The following is a 15,786-nucleotide window of genomic DNA, read 5'->3' as shown; positions in this document are numbered from 1 at the left end:
GTTGCAACGATCTTCCGATTTTAACGATAAATGAAACGATGCAAAAAGTCGATGGCGTCGTTCAGCAGGATTTTCGTTTTCATAAAGAGTTCGGTACAAAAATCAGACTACTTAATATTTTTGATTATAAGTACGGCACAGCTGGTTATCACATTGGAGATATCAAAATTTGTACAATCGCTTACCGTTAACTCTTAAAGGATATACTCGTAAATGTATCTTTTACGCTATTGTTACGATCAATCTACACGTTACATAAATCGAATCGATTTAATTATCAATGTATTACTCTAATACTGATATCATTATCATTCAATTCTGGGAATATAACTTAGATAAATACAAAACGAATATTCGACGAAAATTAATATTGTTCGTGTACGCCTGGGTATAGCAATTTTTTAGCTATTGGTATTATCGCGTTCGGCGATATGCATTAAAATGATTAAAATGAAAAAAAAAAAAAGAAGAAAACAGATACGAAGAAAAATACAGATTTAGTAACAGAAAACGTACATAAGTTTTACTTTCCATGTTTCATCCAACGCGTATATCAAGACATACTGGAGAATTACATTTTACACGATTGTACAAATATGCAATATCCGTTTTGTTACATTTTAACTTAACTTATACGTATAAATTTGTGTGTTGTAAATCTCAGAAAATATTAGATGCTATCACGATACTTTCGCATTTCTTAATAAGAATACCAGTTTATAAAATACAATTGTAAATCGCAATTGTAAAGATACATATCTTATTTGGTTTAATCGATATATCGTATCATCAAAGGCACACATGATAATACTAAAAGGTAACGCTTTACGATATGTAAAAAGATTCATAAAAAAGGTATATGTATATAATACACACACACACACGGGCGCGCGCGCGCGCACGCACACACACACACACTAAATGCAACGTGCAATCACTTTTACACATATAATACGTACAAACTAGAGTCTACGCGATACACGCGTATCTCTTTTCATGTAATAGAGGCACTTCAGAATCGTATGTATCTTAAAAAGATAAAATTTGTTAAGTATCCTTACGTTAACGATGGCACGGCATGCGTTCCATTATTCGGCAGTGTACTTATTACAATTACATGTGATTTAGATAAATACACAATTTGTATAAATTTCTCGAGGAGAAGAATTTCACCTTATGACACATTTGCTTTTTATTCATTTCAGCGGTGTACCGGTTAATTTCGTACTTCCCGTTTGTACACCGCCCGTATAAAGGACCAATTCTTCTTTCATATAACACGTTACGATTTCTTCGACGCTAGAGAACGACGTTTCGTTTACTTTCACGGATCCCAAGGCATACCTGAGTATTAGAAAATTTCGTAATTCGTCGTTGCGAGTCAAATATTTCTATAATCGAAAAGAAAGATACTTCAAAATGTCGTACCTATTGTCAGATCTCTTTCTAACCGGAATATTGTAAACTCTATCCCTGCACCAAAGCACCAGAGCTAATGGACTGTTCACGTTTGTTGTGGAAGGTCTCAAGAGAAAATATCCATCTTGTGAATTGCCGTAAGTACCTTCTGTAACGCCATCAATAACATTAATATCAATGAACGATTTAAAGAACTAGAACTAACTTACAAAATTGTTTCCCGATATATACACAGCGTATCTCGATACGTACGTTCTGTAATCAGCGCTATGGCTTGTTCTCGTGTAATATTATGAAACCAAGGTTTGTCAACGTAAGATAATCGGTCTGGCGGTGGTGGTAATGGTCTCGTGGCTCTCTCGCTTAACAACGAAGTACTACTACCAGAATGTGGTAGCGTCGCTGACTTTTTGTCCGGTGAACGCTCTGAAACAATTCAAATGATGATCGAACGAAATAAAATGGCGCGACAAATCACTTCCCATGAAATAGGAAGAGTCTATGAAAAAAGAAAAGAAACCACACACACACACACGTATATTGTTTTTGTTTATTACTAACTTGCTAAATTAAGACGTGCTTGCGTCAGAGCTGCCTGAGTCAGACACTCGGAAAGGCTTGCCTGTCGACGTGCCGCAGTGTTCAAAGACACGTTTCTCTTGCTATCGGTTATTATAGTTGCCATGATTTATCAATCGAGTACGTTTCAGAACGAAATATCAATTTTCCAACGATAGATTCATGCGTTTAACAAAAGTACGTGTACGTATACATCGTCGTTTGTCCGATCTCCATCCATATTTGTTTATCGGAGCTTGCAGAAGATAACAAACGACCGACTCATTGTTCGCGAACAAGGCACGAACGAAAACGTGAGGTTTCAGGAGGAAGAAAAAGAATCTAAAGAAGTCGTCCGCAATGCCGATTTACGAAAACGTAAAGGCGTCGGATGTCAGGATTTTCTACCTGGAGCAAGGCTATCTCGAGTGTTTATACGTCAGCCGCGCGATAGTACCGCATTCGATCGATTCGATTACTTCTACTTTGAAAACTGATAAGCTTGGAATATCATGAGTCACGACGATCCCTTCTGATCGTAGTTCGTAGTGACGATCGTACCAAGTTATGCCAAACAATTTACTATTTCGTCAAATTATTTCTCGTTGGATTAAGAAATACGATGCGAACGGTGTAAATTCGATGTTTCTCCGTTTACACTCGCTGTTATCTTCCAACACAGAGAACTTTTAAAGAAGCAACGATTGCAAGTGTATTGCACGAGAAACTGTAGGAGACTGAGACGTAACGTTGGGACGGAATGCCTTTAAACGGTGGAAAAGAATCGAGCAAGTCGTGACACTCCGTTGGTCTCTCGGCATGGGGTATGAAGTTTTACGAGCCATTTGGAAATAGCATCGAAATAGATTCTTTCGCACAGGTCCTTATTAGTTCATAAGAACTAACGCTCGTCTAGAGGATCTGTTCTGTCATGCGTACCAAATAACGTGCTTTGCGATAATTTCATATACCTGGCGGATCTGGTGGTTGAGAATAGCAACATCTAGACAGACCTCTCTTGATCCTTACTATCATATCGGAGACCTCATCGGCCAGGCGTTCACCTAAACCTCCTAAGAGATGTTTGCTCAGCCTGAGATAAAAGCAGGAACACATTCCATCACACTATTTCGATTCTTCTTATTATCGAGGGCAACTATTTTTATATACACTTGATGGCTGACTATTCCGTAACGATGAGATATCGTGGAAAATTCGGTCGAAAGTTTATCACATTTTCACGTTGGTCGTTATACGTTCGACCTTGCGATCGCATTTGCTAATACAAACGTATTGCAAATGGTAGCACATCGCTCCCGATACCTTTGATATCGGGCTCCTCGGTCGATCGACATCTTCGTGAAAAATCAAATGGCAGAATCAAAAGGGACCGAACGTGAATGCATTAAATAAACAGGACGATAGTCGGTGGTCGACTGACAGAAATCGCAAAGCGCATCAAGTTGCATGACAGAGAGTCGTAGCAAGTCGGTTATTACAACCATTTGTCGCACACATGTTCGTGGGAAGCCAGTGCATTATACTTTTTCTTCTTTCCTTTCGACTGTAGTCTGTGTTTTTTCCCTTGTCACGTAATACGATGATTCTTTTTCACCATCCTTAACGTCCTTAATCTTTTCTTTCTTCGTCCTCGGATATCACAAGGCATCGTTGAAGTAATGAATAACGTTTATACCCGTTAACGCCTGAATTCCTCTTGGCTAACTCGTAACGGATATAAAAGATACTAACCATTTGCATTGTTCGGTTTCGTTCGATGCAACGTCGGAGGCGGAGTTGAAGGCAGCTTAATGGGTAACGGCGGCGGTAGAGTGTTTCCACTGTTCGGTGGTTTTTGAATGGGGCTTAAATAATTATCGTTGTCTTCAGGCTAAAAGAAAATATTCAGGTAAACGAGAGAGAAAGTCTGCTTGTAAAGGATAAATTGAAAAAGTCGAAACGTAAGAATCTACCGTTTCCGTAATAGATTCGTAAATTTCATAGGGCTCTTCCTCCTCCTCGCAGCTGGTCGTACTGGACGGTTGATAAACGCTCTCTACGGAACTTTGAGGACCGCAGGTCAATGACTGTTTGCTGTCGATTCTAGAGATAATCGACTTTTGATTTTGTTCTATGATTTGCTCGTCGAATTTTTCGTATTCATCCTCGCTTTCATCCTGCCGAGTCGGTAGATTCGCAATGAGATCCAAATTTCTAATCGAAATGGACGGCTTCGACGCGTCCTTGTCGTTTTTTCCTATCTTGGAAAAACTTTGATCGACGTTTTTCTTAGGTGCCGGTGGAGGTGGAACAGCCATTCTTCCTAAAAAAGAAAAAAAGAGAGAGAGAGAGAGAGAGAGAGAATTGCAAAAATACAGGACCATTCGCATTCACAGTCTCTAACGAATGTTAATCGTTGTAAGGAGCCGTTAAAAGAAGCGTACGCGTTTATATTCGGCGAAGTGAATGGAACGTATTCACGACTCTTCTTCAATGGCTAAATAGATCCGATAAGAAAAGGGCAATTCAAACTAACTTTGTACATCGTTCGGTGGCCTCGTCTTCGTCTTAGATTCATCGTGTAAAAATGACTTTTGCGGTTGTTTGTAAATCGTAGAAACGTTTGCAAGCCTCTTGGAAATTAATTCTGGTTTTGGTCTGAGCACAGGTTTCTTCGAATTCCTCAATTGCAATTGTTCCTTCAATTGCTCGGCCAAAGTTTTCTCTATCGTTCCATGCAATCTCGAAACATTTTTTGGCGGTAGATTCGTCACGCTGTCTTGATGATTAGCGTAAACCGTTTTCGCATCTAAGGTCGATTCGAAATTCGCATAAGTCGTCTCCTCGTCTTGTCTTTTCGTATTGTCGTCTACTTGCGCGTCCGCGTTCACGTTTTTCGTCTTTTTCAAAATAGTATGATCGTTTTCGTAATTCGAATTTATTTGATCGACATCGATGTTTCTCGTATCGGTAAAAGCAGGATTGTCTTCCGGTATCTCGTCTTCGAAATCCGTATCCCAGGAACTGGTATCGCTCATGTGATCCTCGTTCTGTTCCGTTTCAACACTTTTCTCCTGTATAAATTTCTCCGGGAATTTCTTGATTTTTTCAACGAGCGTACGAAGTTCCCTGTAAATACGTATAGACGATATTTCAGATATAACCGTAAGAAAACAATTACAATAGGGTCTCCTTACTTCGCAACAGGTCATTTTGTCGCAGGCGAGAGCGGATATTCGCTCATAAACACTCTTGGCTCGTCGAGTCGACGATGCGACATTAAAGGATAAAAGTACAACCCACACGCGATGCAATTACCACTTATGTAAATCTTGTATGCCTCGAACGATTATCGAGTTAAACGCATCAATTGCGATCCAATTATATCGAATACGCAGCTTCGAAATTTATCTGACTTTTCATCGATCGATTCTGTAATATTACAGAATCGATCGATTAACGGAGCAGCAACGCGCGTTAAATTATTGCTCGTTCTTAGATGACACAAAGTACTCTTATTGTTAGCTAGTGTCTCGCGTTGATGCTATTTAAAGCAGGATGCCGCGATAATGTTATCGTTATTATACACACAAATGAAATGTGTGTGTGTGTGTGTGTGTATATTATATTTATGCATGTGAAAGGTCTTTGATGAGCGTAGATATGGACATTCCGCATTATTGATTACGCTGTGGTTGTAAGCACATAAAAGACAATGGCAATGAAGCCAAATCAATGAACACGGGATACCATATATATCGTTATCGATAGCAATAGCTCGGTCGACTTGACTTCGCAAATACAGAATCAAAGAGAAAAATGCGAAGACGGAGTAGACCTGCCTATTATTTAAAATACCGTATTGAAGGATACCGTTAATCCGGGATGTCACGATGTCGAATTAATGGCGTCGGAGTTTATCGGAAAGAAGTACGCGTATTTACATCTCTTGTAAAATTCAGATCGTGTAGCTTCGTTTTCTTACCATATCAAAGAACGGGTGAGGTCACTCTTCCATAGAGCCAACTTCCCCTCAGTCAAGTGCTGGAATAATTAGAATCAATTAAGATCGGCTAAAGAGGGCGCGTGCCAGTTGAGTAGCCAAAATGCGATTGTGACCGGAAAGGGACACGACTTAAGTTTAAAAAACAACAAGATAAATAAATAAAAAAAGAGAAAAAAAAAAGAAAGAACGATCGTTGAAAATAAATATCGTTCGTTTATTCATCGTCGATTAAATCTTGTCGAGTTTCGAATTCGAGGAGGATGGAGGATTTTTAAAGATCCAGACGCGACTTATCGGCGCGCTATCGATACTTCGTTTTAATCGTTCGTGTGTGTTCAACGTTGAACGAGAGGAAATCTAAAAGAAAAGGAAAAAAAAAAAAAAAGTGCATACCCAAGAGTCGGCAAGAACATCGAACGATTACAAAACCGTACACCGACTCGTATACTTACCAACAACTCGTCACCGTCGATTTGCCGTTTCGAAACTGCCGTACAGCATTCTTCCAGGCCATTCTATAAAATCGAGAAATACTATATCAAATAAACCTTGATATCGGATCACTTCCGGACGACTTCAGCAAATATCTTAATAAAACGAACTATGCGTAAAAGAATACATCTTTAATCGTACTTAAATCATTCGTTATTTCAATGTTTAATATTTAATATTTTAACAAGTAACTTTTAACTCCGAAGCAACAAATTTTAACGTAATCTGCGATATTTTCAAATACACCCTAACTTTTCGTTCCGACGATCGCATTTTTACGTTTGTACGTAATTCAATTATATCAAATACTGCTTTAATAAATAGATAAAAAAAAAAGCTGTAGATGTAAAAGAAAGAAGAAAAAAAAAAAAGAAATAAAATGTCGACTCGTTCGTTAAAAAGAAAAAAAAAAAAAATCGAACGAATTTCTACTAAACTAATTTTCAATTCGATTCTACTTTCCTATTACTCGCTTTCTCCTTTTAAGTTCGCTCTGACCATTCATCTGAAAAATATTAAGTACATATTTCTCTCTCTCTCTCTCTCTCTCTCTCTCCCCCTCTCCCCATTTCTTTATCTACGTTCTGGCTTCTAGCTTTTTTTCATCTTTTTTCTAAGAGACGTCGAGTCCGAGAGTCGATTCGTTCTGGTGAAACAGGTATACTCGAGAGGTGCACTGACCCGCGTGTAAGAGTTTCCCGCGAGCAAATATCGGAGAATGGATGACAGCGTCGTCGGAGTTTACTCACCTTCCGTAGCAGACACAAGACGTCGTTTGTACTCCATGTAGATATGTTTTCGAGGGCGTCGCTTCGAGACAATTTCTTGGACATCGCACCGCGTTTGAACGCGCCTGTTGCAAAAACAGCGTCGCACGTGTTCACCGCTCAGGCGCATCTGCATCGGCTTTTTGTGGGCGAGGTGTCTGACAGTCCTCGTTCCTTTTAATTTTTCCTCCTCCCGCCACCGTGGCTTCCTTCTTTCTTCCTTCTTTCTCCCTCTCGTTCGATTCTATCGTCTTCTCTGTTGCCCGCACACGATATACTCGTACGTCTCTCTTCCTCTCCTACGATCGCGTTAGACCGATCACCGCTCTTATGATTGGTCACTTTATACAGGCACACCTAATACGTTAAAGGTACGTTCACAAAGCTATTCTGCTTCTTCTTTCTTTTTTTTTCTTTTTTTTTTTTTACGCGAAACGTGCAAAGAAACTTTTGTCAAATCTCTTAGATCTCGCAAAAGTCTGAAATATCTTCGTTAGATTGATGTCGATGTGTTGAATCGAAGAATTGTTTATGAAATTACAAGAAAATGTACGTTGTTAATGGTCGAAAAATGTGAATATCTATAATCGAATCATCGTATAATGTTAAATCGGTCGTATTTACCGCGAACGTACGTTCCAGTATATCGCTCTCATTGATTGGATCCCGATAGACCAATCGCAAAGCTCGATAATTCTAAACCTCCATGAGAGCGATAACTCCGGTCGCGTAGTCGTGATGCTCGTGATTGCTCGTCGTGTGTTCCCAAGAACGAGACATTTACCGGTTAACATTTGTCTGGAATAATACTTTTTTTTTCATTGTTCTATTAAAATATTAATGGGTGACAGGATGACTGTCACCGTTTTAAATACGACACCGGAATACGTTGAATTCATCAAGTAAGCAAACGTTCCTTTCATTGTCTCTTTTGAAAATATTTCAACTTTTTTTCTATCTTAGTGTCGTCATTTTAATTACAAAATCTTATTTTATTGCGTTTTTCAAAGAATTATCGATTTTTCCTCGAGCGTACTATCGTTAATAAAATTTACGTCTTCTCCATTGATCTATTTGATATTGTTTCTATTTCAACACCTTTTTGATTGCATGCATTGTGCTCTGCTATAAAGAGCAAAGAGCAACAAATTTCTTTTAATATATACGAATATTATTTTTATATCCAAGGTCCAAAGATCTATCTGTTATTCACTTTTTTGCACCATGGGCAGAACAGTGCAAACAAATAAACGACGTTCTAGAAGAAATGATATCATTGACAGAGTACAAAAAGGTCAAGTTTGCGATGATAGAGGCAGAGAATTTACCTGAAGTTTCTTTAAAAGCTGGCATCGCCGCCGTACCAACAGTTTTATTATACAAAGATGAAGAAATAATAGATAGAATCGACGGAGTTAATCCTGCGTTGTTGATCGAAAAAGTAAAAAAACATTTAACCACCCAAGACTCGGCTCGTGCCGAAGTAGTATCGCCAAAGGATACTCTAGAAGCCAGATTAAAGAAACTTATAAATCATGCACCTTGTATGCTCTTCATGAAAGGAAATCGTGAACATCCACGCTGCGGTTTTTCAAGAACTATGGTCGCTCTCCTCGATTCTCATAGAACGGATTATCAGACGTTCGATATACTCCAAGATAACGCAGTCAGAGAAGGTTTGAAGAAGTTTAGCAATTGGCCGACTTATCCGCAGTTGTATATTAATGGCGAACTTATCGGTGGATTAGACATCGTAAAAGAAATGAGTGATTCGGGTGACCTAGACAGTATGTTACCTAAAAAGAGTGTCTCCCAAGATAGGTAAATGAATCAATGAGGATAAATAAGACGTATAAATGTATCCAGTTATAATAAGAATGACATTGTGTGTTTTGTTGCAGAAGTTAAAATAGGACCACAGCTAACTAATTACGTCTACATTTCCTTAAATTATCTAATACCACATTTTTATCTACAACTGGAAATAATTTTTATTTAAATAGTTCGATGTTTATGAGTTTACGAAATTCCAAAATTTCAAAACGCACGTTTATTTGTTGATATTTTCTATCTAATGTATATTATCTAGTAGAAGATTATATATCTCATTTTCACCTTGTTATGTAAAATGCCAAGCATTTCGCACGAACACGAAATGTACTTTATAACTTAATTCTTTTTTTTTTTTGTTGTTATAACATTGAATACAAAAATATTAAAAATTATTTATATTCATTTATTTATAAATTCAAATGCAAATTACAAATTGCACTCTGTGTAATTGTACATAAATCAAATAAAATGTCAGTTTTCCAGCTAACGCGCGTTGTTGCTCGCTTTTCGCTTATTCGCGAAAAGTCAAAAGCGGAGGTAGCGAAATCGCTGGAGCTTCGATTTACTTGTTTTATTATTAGTCTTTTTAAATAATAATATATCTTCGTTGCAAACTTACTTTTTTTTTTTTTTTTTTTTTTTTTTAATTAAATGATCGAACGTAATGACCTAATTATTTGTTACTTCTCTTATTTTTCATTCCAATTTGTGCTCCTTTCTTAGCACCAGCAACGATCCCTCGAAGCTTCGTTGCCATCTTTTTCTTCTTTCTGAAAATTGATATGTTTGTTCGTACCAGAAGATATTGTTTTATAAGTTGACAATTTTTTTTTTTTTTTAATACTACCACGTACCGCTTATTTAGAGCAGCTCTTGTCAATGGCAAGTAAGCGTATGGATCAGGTTTGCCCTTCTTCTTAACGTCACCTCCTGCTTTGTGCGCGCGATATTCCGAACCAGGCGTCTGTTCCATTCTTTTCATTTTTATTGGTCGATGAATACCCGATCCTCCAGCTGTAACAAAAATAACAGTTTCGTTAGAAATCGTATTCTTTAGTAAAATTATTTCCCGACGTTCTTACTACTCACCTCGATATTTCGACGTAGCAAAACTCTTTAAACTCGCAGTATCAGAATTTGTACTATGTTTCCGCTTTCGACTCGCAGGATTCGCCGATACTATTGATTTCTTGTCCTCTTCGTCGTCTTCTGCAAAAAAAAAAAAAAAAAAAAAAAAAAAAAATACAAGAAACGTTATTTCCAAATGTCTAATTCTTACAAAATAACAAATTATATATCATAAAATTACCATAATCGTCGTCGTCATCCGTATTATCTTCAGATAATAACCGTTTTCTTTTTGTATTTTCTGTGTCGCTATCATTTTTTTGATTATCATCCTTAATAATAATTCGTCCATCTGGAGCAATTTTAAAACCATAATCCTTTGGTTCTTTCAGTTTTTTAACAGATTCTTCCATATTGGCACTTTCAGGTTGAGTCGCTGCAAGACGAACGAAATTGCTTGTTAGTAACGAAATCACATTTTATATTGCGGATGTTGCTAAAGTACGAAAAAAGCTAAACCAACTAGTTATATTTCTCGCAGTTGTTGGATCAATCAAGTCAACAATATTTTCTTCGTTCTCTTTGATCCAAGCTTCTTTTCTCGATGTTCGTTTTTTGTTGTTTCTCTTTGGTTCATCCTCTTCCGTATCACAAAATTCTTCTTCGCTGTCTGCCAAGAGATCTTCCATGCTAAAAAAAAAAAAAAAAGAGAGAAAGGGGAATAATAATCTGTGATATACGTCTTTTATGCAATTGTATCTTGTGATTGTAAATATATTAAGTCTACCTTTTTGGTCTTCTTTTTGCATTGAAATCTGTGTCCTCTTTTTCACTCTGTTTTATTTTCTTCAATTCTCTACTCTTCTTTTTAATTTCTTCTACCTTATGAATATTTTTTAATCTTTTATGAAGTATTACATCTGATGCCGGCACCATTCCGGAAATAGTTCTTATGCTATATTTCCGTATCAATTTGGTAAAGATATCTCTAACTTTTTGTCTAAAATGCCTTTTACAATCGTCGTTCATATCGGACAAAGCCCCAACCTAAACAAAAATCAAGCTGTTTAGAAATATCATAGAATCGGTAAATAGACGATTAATGTCATACACAATTTCGCTTACTATTTTAGTTAATGATTTTGCTATTATAAGAGACGGCATTACGGTTATGTACACTTTAATATATGACAATGCTGATTCTGCTATTTCTCTTGTAGGGCTAACTGCAAGTAAACACGCATGTCCTAATATTTCCTCCAAAGTTTCTATACCCAAGCAACCTGTTTAAAAATTGATTTATACATTATTATAATAACATAATACAAAATGAGATATACAATCATAAAAAATAATGTTCAAATTTATAATTACCGTTATAATGATATGTAAGAGAAGCAAGAGCGAGTAGAGTGCAACTGCAGTATTTTTGTTCTCCACCCAATCCTGCAATTACCATGTCTGTATATTCTTTAAGATATTCAGGTTTTTCTAAAAATTTATCGGCAATGACATTTAACAATTGATACGCTGAAGTTCGACATTTCTGATTTATGTCCTTTACGCACAATATCGCTTCCGGAATGATAGCTTGCAAAAATTTCGTTTTTTCCAATTGTGGGTGACTTTTTACAAGATGTATCAAACATCTTATACGAGCCTTAAGGAAAAAATTATGTAAAAAAAAATATATTACAATAATTCGATATGACGTTAAAATGTAATAATATACGTACTCCTTTACTCGTTTGAATTAATTTAGTTGCAGAAGCAATCATCATTTTTTGTATTTCGCGTCTATGCTCTTGTACAAAATTTTTACAAATTTCTTTTTCACTGCCACACAATCCTTCCATAAATCTAAAAATATTCTCTCATTTAATTTCAAATTTGCCATATATACGAACGTGTATGCGAGGAATGTATCAAATTACCTATATGCCTTCTTCTGTTCCTTTCGTTTGGTTTTATCTTCGATGTACGGTATGCACATCTCGTAAAATTTTTGTAATCTATCGATATCAGTATATTCGACTAACAATCTTATCAAGTCACATACACTTTCTTTGAAAAAATCATCTGCGTCGGCATCGCCCAATTTGGTTAATGCTTTATCGAACAGCTCATTTGCTAATACCTTTTCTGTTATTGTCAGATATATCTGAAAATAGTTAAAATGTATAGATATTAAATAAAATAAATTAAACATTGCATTTCTTTTTTTTTTTTTTTTATCTTAGTTTAAAATCGTTACCTTAATCGTATCGAACGTAGCCAAACGATGTCCCTCTTCATCCGTTCCAGTCGGTTTAGTTGTATATAAAGCGAACAAAACTGGTAGATAATTTTTAGCAAATCGAGCAAGCTCGGATATATCCTCGCTATTATCATTTTCGGTTGCCTTTGTAATCAATTTTCTTAAAGCTGCCATTACCGATAATCTTAAATCTTTAACTCCACTAATAATTGTTCCTAACAATTTAGCGATATTCTAGGAATACATAAATGATAAATATAGCAAAATTTTCCAATAGATGTTTCACGTATTACTTTATACGCCTACCTTGAAGTTGTCTTTCACGTCGTTAGCATCATTGCATAAACTTGGCAATATTGCCCATATTTGCGTTACAAGAAATTCGTAAGTTTTTCCTCCTACCGGTTCTTTAGATTTTGTGCTAAAACAAAAATAATATATGTAAGTTTTTGTTTAAAAGTATTATATTATTATAGGATTATTATAGGATATATTTACTTGCATATTACTGCTAATGGTAGCAACATATCTGTGAAGAAAGAAAGTGATCCATGAGTTATGCAATCTTTGAGCAATGGAAGTAGCCAACTTCTCTCTAGGTTTATAGTATCTTTTCCTGTCTATAAAAGATACAGTTTTACGTATATATTTTTAAATTCAATTTTATTAAATCTATTATAACATACCTGCAGAGGTAGAGTATGTAAAACGACACGAGGACCCAATGCTTTTATAGCAGATCCAATCGCGTATTCAGCAACTGCGTTACATGCAAAGTTGTATGAATCTCGTAATTCTGCTAATGTTTTCAAAATATCTAAAAGTTTTGGATTTTTTGTTTTTCCAGTTATCTGCAAAGTATATAATTTATATAATACGAATGGACTTTAGTCGTCTTTAAATCATTTTTTGAAGAAAAAAATAATTACTTGAAAGAGCAATCCAATTAAATGAAGAATATTATCAAACGGTATACTCGTGTCAAGATACTGGTACTTTGTCGGTTTATACATCATATCTATCACTTGGTCTATTATTACCTTATATCTACAAACAGAAATATTTATTTATATCGAGCTTCTGTACATTCAATAAATACAACATTTACCTTTTAGCCTTTTCTTCATTTTCACACAATGGGCCAATACAATCTTGTAAAAGTATTTTCATAGTATGAGATGTACCAGATATGACTTCTTGTTTATCAGAGAGCAACAATTCGATACATTTTTCTAACATTCGAGGTACGATAGCAGCGCACATATCCATAGAATTTCTACGATTATTAATACACATATTTTAAAATTCGATACTGCGTTACAAAAATCGACGATGTATATTCCTTATAACTTGTTTCCGCTTACTGAATGAGATTGCAGTGAGCCTCTTGCATAACAGTCAACCAAGCTAGAGTTGGTTGCGCATCGTTTACGGGAGGTTGATAATCATAAAGAGCAGTTATAATTTGTGCATTTCTTTGCGATGGTAACGTTATTTCTGACGGCCTGGACACGAACAATCCATGCAACGTTTGTAAACAGCATGATGTTACCAAAACATTTCTTAATCCCATGATACTTAAGAGTCCCTCGCAAATAGTCTGTATCAAATGAAATTGGATGATGTCATAAAACATATACATATATAAGAAGAATAGACCGTCTTCCAGGACAGACCTTTATGTATAACTTTGGCAATTGGTGGATAATGTCCTTGAGTAACGTGAGAGTATGAAGGATGCTCGTTATACCACCAGGTTCGCAAGCTGTGTTCAATTGATTTATACAATGTTTAGCAACTTGTGGTGCAGCAGGATGATATACAGGACAACTTTCACTTCTCATTAAATCACTTCCTGCAACACGTCAAAGACACGATGTATTTTGAAAATGAATAATTTATTGTCTTCGATAATCACAAAATACCTTTAAGTATGGCACATATTCCATGCTGAGCTACCTTTCTTATTTTGGGTTTAATATGAATAATGAATGATAGAATGGCATCTAAAACCTGCATCGTTGAAGAATTTAACCAAACTGCGGCTTCTTGAAACCGTAACAATAGTGAAAGACAGCTGAGACACTAGAAGAATAATAAAATTTATAATACAGTTGATAACGTAAGGCAGAAAACAATTACATTAATCTCCAATTACAATAAACTTACGTGTCTTATAATTAGAAAATTTTCTGCTTCTATATACTTTGTTAATATTTGGAGAAAGATTTGACTCGCTGGACCAAATTGTGCATTGAGAACGTTTTTAGGTACAGTTCTTAATCCCATTTCTAGAAGTGAAAGCGTAGCAGCAACAGACGTATCCGTATCAACCGCTTCTAGAGTACTCATCTAAAAAAAAAAAGTTTTTTATCTTATTGTAATAATAATTACGATAAAAAAATATATCATATTTACCAGTGCTGCAAAATACTCGGTCGAAGTTTCAGACCCACCATTTTGTTTAATAACTTCGGTTACTGCTGATAAAACGGCTAACATCTCCTTATGTATTAACGATTTAGATTGAAAGTGATTTAAAAATCTATAAAACATCATTGTCGTGAATATGCATTTACAAGTACGAAAAATTATTAAGGACGTTAATCGTCGTAGTTACCTATTAAAAGATATATTTGTACAATTACTGTAAGTGCTCGCAAACGTATCTGCTGAATTGACTGTTCCTTCTATAGTACTTTCTACTTGATCTCCGTCGATATCTATATTTTCTATTTGAGGTAGAATGTGTTGCATAGCATCGTGTTTCTGTAAATCCTCTGTTGTTATACCCGGTGTTCCTAACATATAAAATAATATATGTTTATACAATGATACACGTTTGATATAAAATTCTGAATGAGAATCGTCAGAGTACTCGTAAAACAACTGTACGTATACATTGGTTATATAAGCTTATAATACAAACCTATTAATCGTGGAAACTTATAGATACGAATTAATAAAAAAATTACATAAAATAACGTACCGTTAAAATCTTTAAAAAACATCCATGTAGCTCTTTCTCTGTGCTTTGTTGTTTCCGGATTTGAATTGGAGCTTTGGCCTTTTGGCCATCGTTTTGCTTTTTTTCTACTACCTAATCGCGCTATTTTACCCATTATCTTGAAAAATTAATTCTTTTTACTATTTTCGTAATATTATTAACAATAAAAATCTAATAGATCTCTTTATACAAGTTGCGTTCATAACCCACGTGCACGTGTAACACACGCACCCAGCGTTTAACTTGAATATAGTCGAAAATACAATCGAGAAGACTATATACTGTCAATAGTTTCTACTTGCTAAGTATAGATAGCGCTAGTTTAGCTAACTTTAACAAGCACCATTTAAGTTTACCATCTTTCGCTTGTTGCGATCTA

General features: G+C 35.7%; 3 protein-coding genes across 4 annotated transcripts; 1 reads left to right on the top strand and 2 right to left on the bottom strand.

The window, feature by feature from the left end:
• Positions 1-496: 496 nt before the first annotated feature.
• LOC122637887 lies at positions 497-7,522 on the bottom strand. 2 transcript variants are annotated; one of them, XM_043830385.1, is made up of 9 exons: positions 7,225-7,522; positions 6,436-6,498; positions 5,963-6,021; positions 4,514-5,106; positions 3,951-4,300; positions 3,730-3,868; positions 1,672-1,845; positions 1,429-1,567; positions 497-1,344 (listed from the first exon to the last, which is right to left on the bottom strand). In XM_043830385.1, the coding sequence occupies exons 1-9, from the start codon at positions 7,306-7,308 to the stop codon at positions 1,197-1,199; spliced, it is 1,749 nt and encodes a 582-aa protein (XP_043686320.1). In that variant the 5' UTR covers positions 7,309-7,522; the 3' UTR covers positions 497-1,196. The 2 variants fall into 2 exon arrangements, with proteins under 2 accessions (XP_043686320.1, XP_043686321.1); XM_043830386.1 differs by lacking the exons at positions 5,963-6,021; positions 6,436-6,498; positions 7,225-7,522 and adding an exon at positions 5,175-5,571.
• A 418-nt stretch (positions 7,523-7,940) lies between these two features.
• LOC122637895 (glutaredoxin-3) lies at positions 7,941-9,562 on the top strand. The gene is made up of 3 exons (XM_043830409.1): positions 7,941-8,144; positions 8,431-9,063; positions 9,144-9,562. The coding sequence occupies exons 1-3, from the start codon at positions 8,083-8,085 to the stop codon at positions 9,148-9,150; spliced, it is 702 nt and encodes a 233-aa protein (XP_043686344.1). The 5' UTR covers positions 7,941-8,082; the 3' UTR covers positions 9,151-9,562.
• A 132-nt stretch (positions 9,563-9,694) lies between these two features.
• LOC122637883 (RRP12-like protein) lies at positions 9,695-15,764 on the bottom strand. The gene is made up of 23 exons (XM_043830378.1): positions 15,390-15,764; positions 15,021-15,201; positions 14,819-14,945; positions 14,570-14,752; positions 14,326-14,485; positions 14,077-14,255; positions 13,765-14,000; positions 13,509-13,676; positions 13,330-13,447; positions 13,087-13,251; positions 12,899-13,020; positions 12,707-12,821; positions 12,398-12,634; positions 12,078-12,304; positions 11,880-12,003; positions 11,518-11,803; positions 11,269-11,426; positions 10,931-11,190; positions 10,667-10,833; positions 10,385-10,579; positions 10,165-10,284; positions 9,930-10,089; positions 9,695-9,845 (listed from the first exon to the last, which is right to left on the bottom strand). Exons 1-23 carry the CDS (start codon positions 15,520-15,522, stop codon positions 9,749-9,751), a joined length of 3,918 nt encoding a protein of 1,305 aa, XP_043686313.1. The 5' UTR covers positions 15,523-15,764; the 3' UTR covers positions 9,695-9,748.
• Positions 15,765-15,786: the final 22 nt, after the last annotated feature.

This window comes from Vespula pensylvanica, chromosome 2, assembly GCF_014466175.1.
Source record: "Vespula pensylvanica isolate Volc-1 chromosome 2, ASM1446617v1, whole genome shotgun sequence".
Classification (NCBI taxonomy): Eukaryota; Metazoa; Arthropoda; class Insecta; order Hymenoptera; family Vespidae; genus Vespula; species Vespula pensylvanica.
This window is presented reverse-complemented; position numbering and strand designations above follow the sequence as displayed.

What these genes read in the sequence shown, in the direction of transcription:
- LOC122637895 (XM_043830409.1), top strand. Translation starts at nt 8,083, where the DNA reads ATGGGTGACAGGATGACTGTCACCGTTTTAAATACGACACCGGAATAC. An exon ending in GAATACGTTGAATTCATCAA is followed by an intron (nt 8,145 to 8,430) that starts GTAAGCAAACGT and finishes TTTATATCCAAG; the next exon opens with GTCCAAAGATCTATCTGTTA.
- LOC122637883 (XM_043830378.1), bottom strand. Translation starts at nt 15,522, where the DNA reads ATGGGTAAAATAGCGCGATTAGGTAGTAGAAAAAAAGCAAAACGATGG. An exon ending in ATTTTCTAATTATAAGACAC is followed by an intron (nt 14,486 to 14,569) that starts GTAAGTTTATTG and finishes TTATTCTTCTAG; the next exon opens with TGTCTCAGCTGTCTTTCACT. An exon ending in ACGTGAAAGACAACTTCAAG is followed by an intron (nt 12,635 to 12,706) that starts GTAGGCGTATAA and finishes ATGTATTCCTAG; the next exon opens with AATATCGCTAAATTGTTAGG.
- LOC122637887 (XM_043830385.1), bottom strand. Translation starts at nt 7,308, where the DNA reads ATGTCCAAGAAATTGTCTCGAAGCGACGCCCTCGAAAACATATCTACA. An exon ending in CTCACCCGTTCTTTGATATG is followed by an intron (nt 5,107 to 5,962) that starts GTAAGAAAACGA and finishes ACGTATTTACAG; the next exon opens with GGAACTTCGTACGCTCGTTG. An exon ending in GAAACCGAACAATGCAAATG is followed by an intron (nt 1,846 to 3,729) that starts GTTAGTATCTTT and finishes GAATTGTTTCAG; the next exon opens with AGCGTTCACCGGACAAAAAG.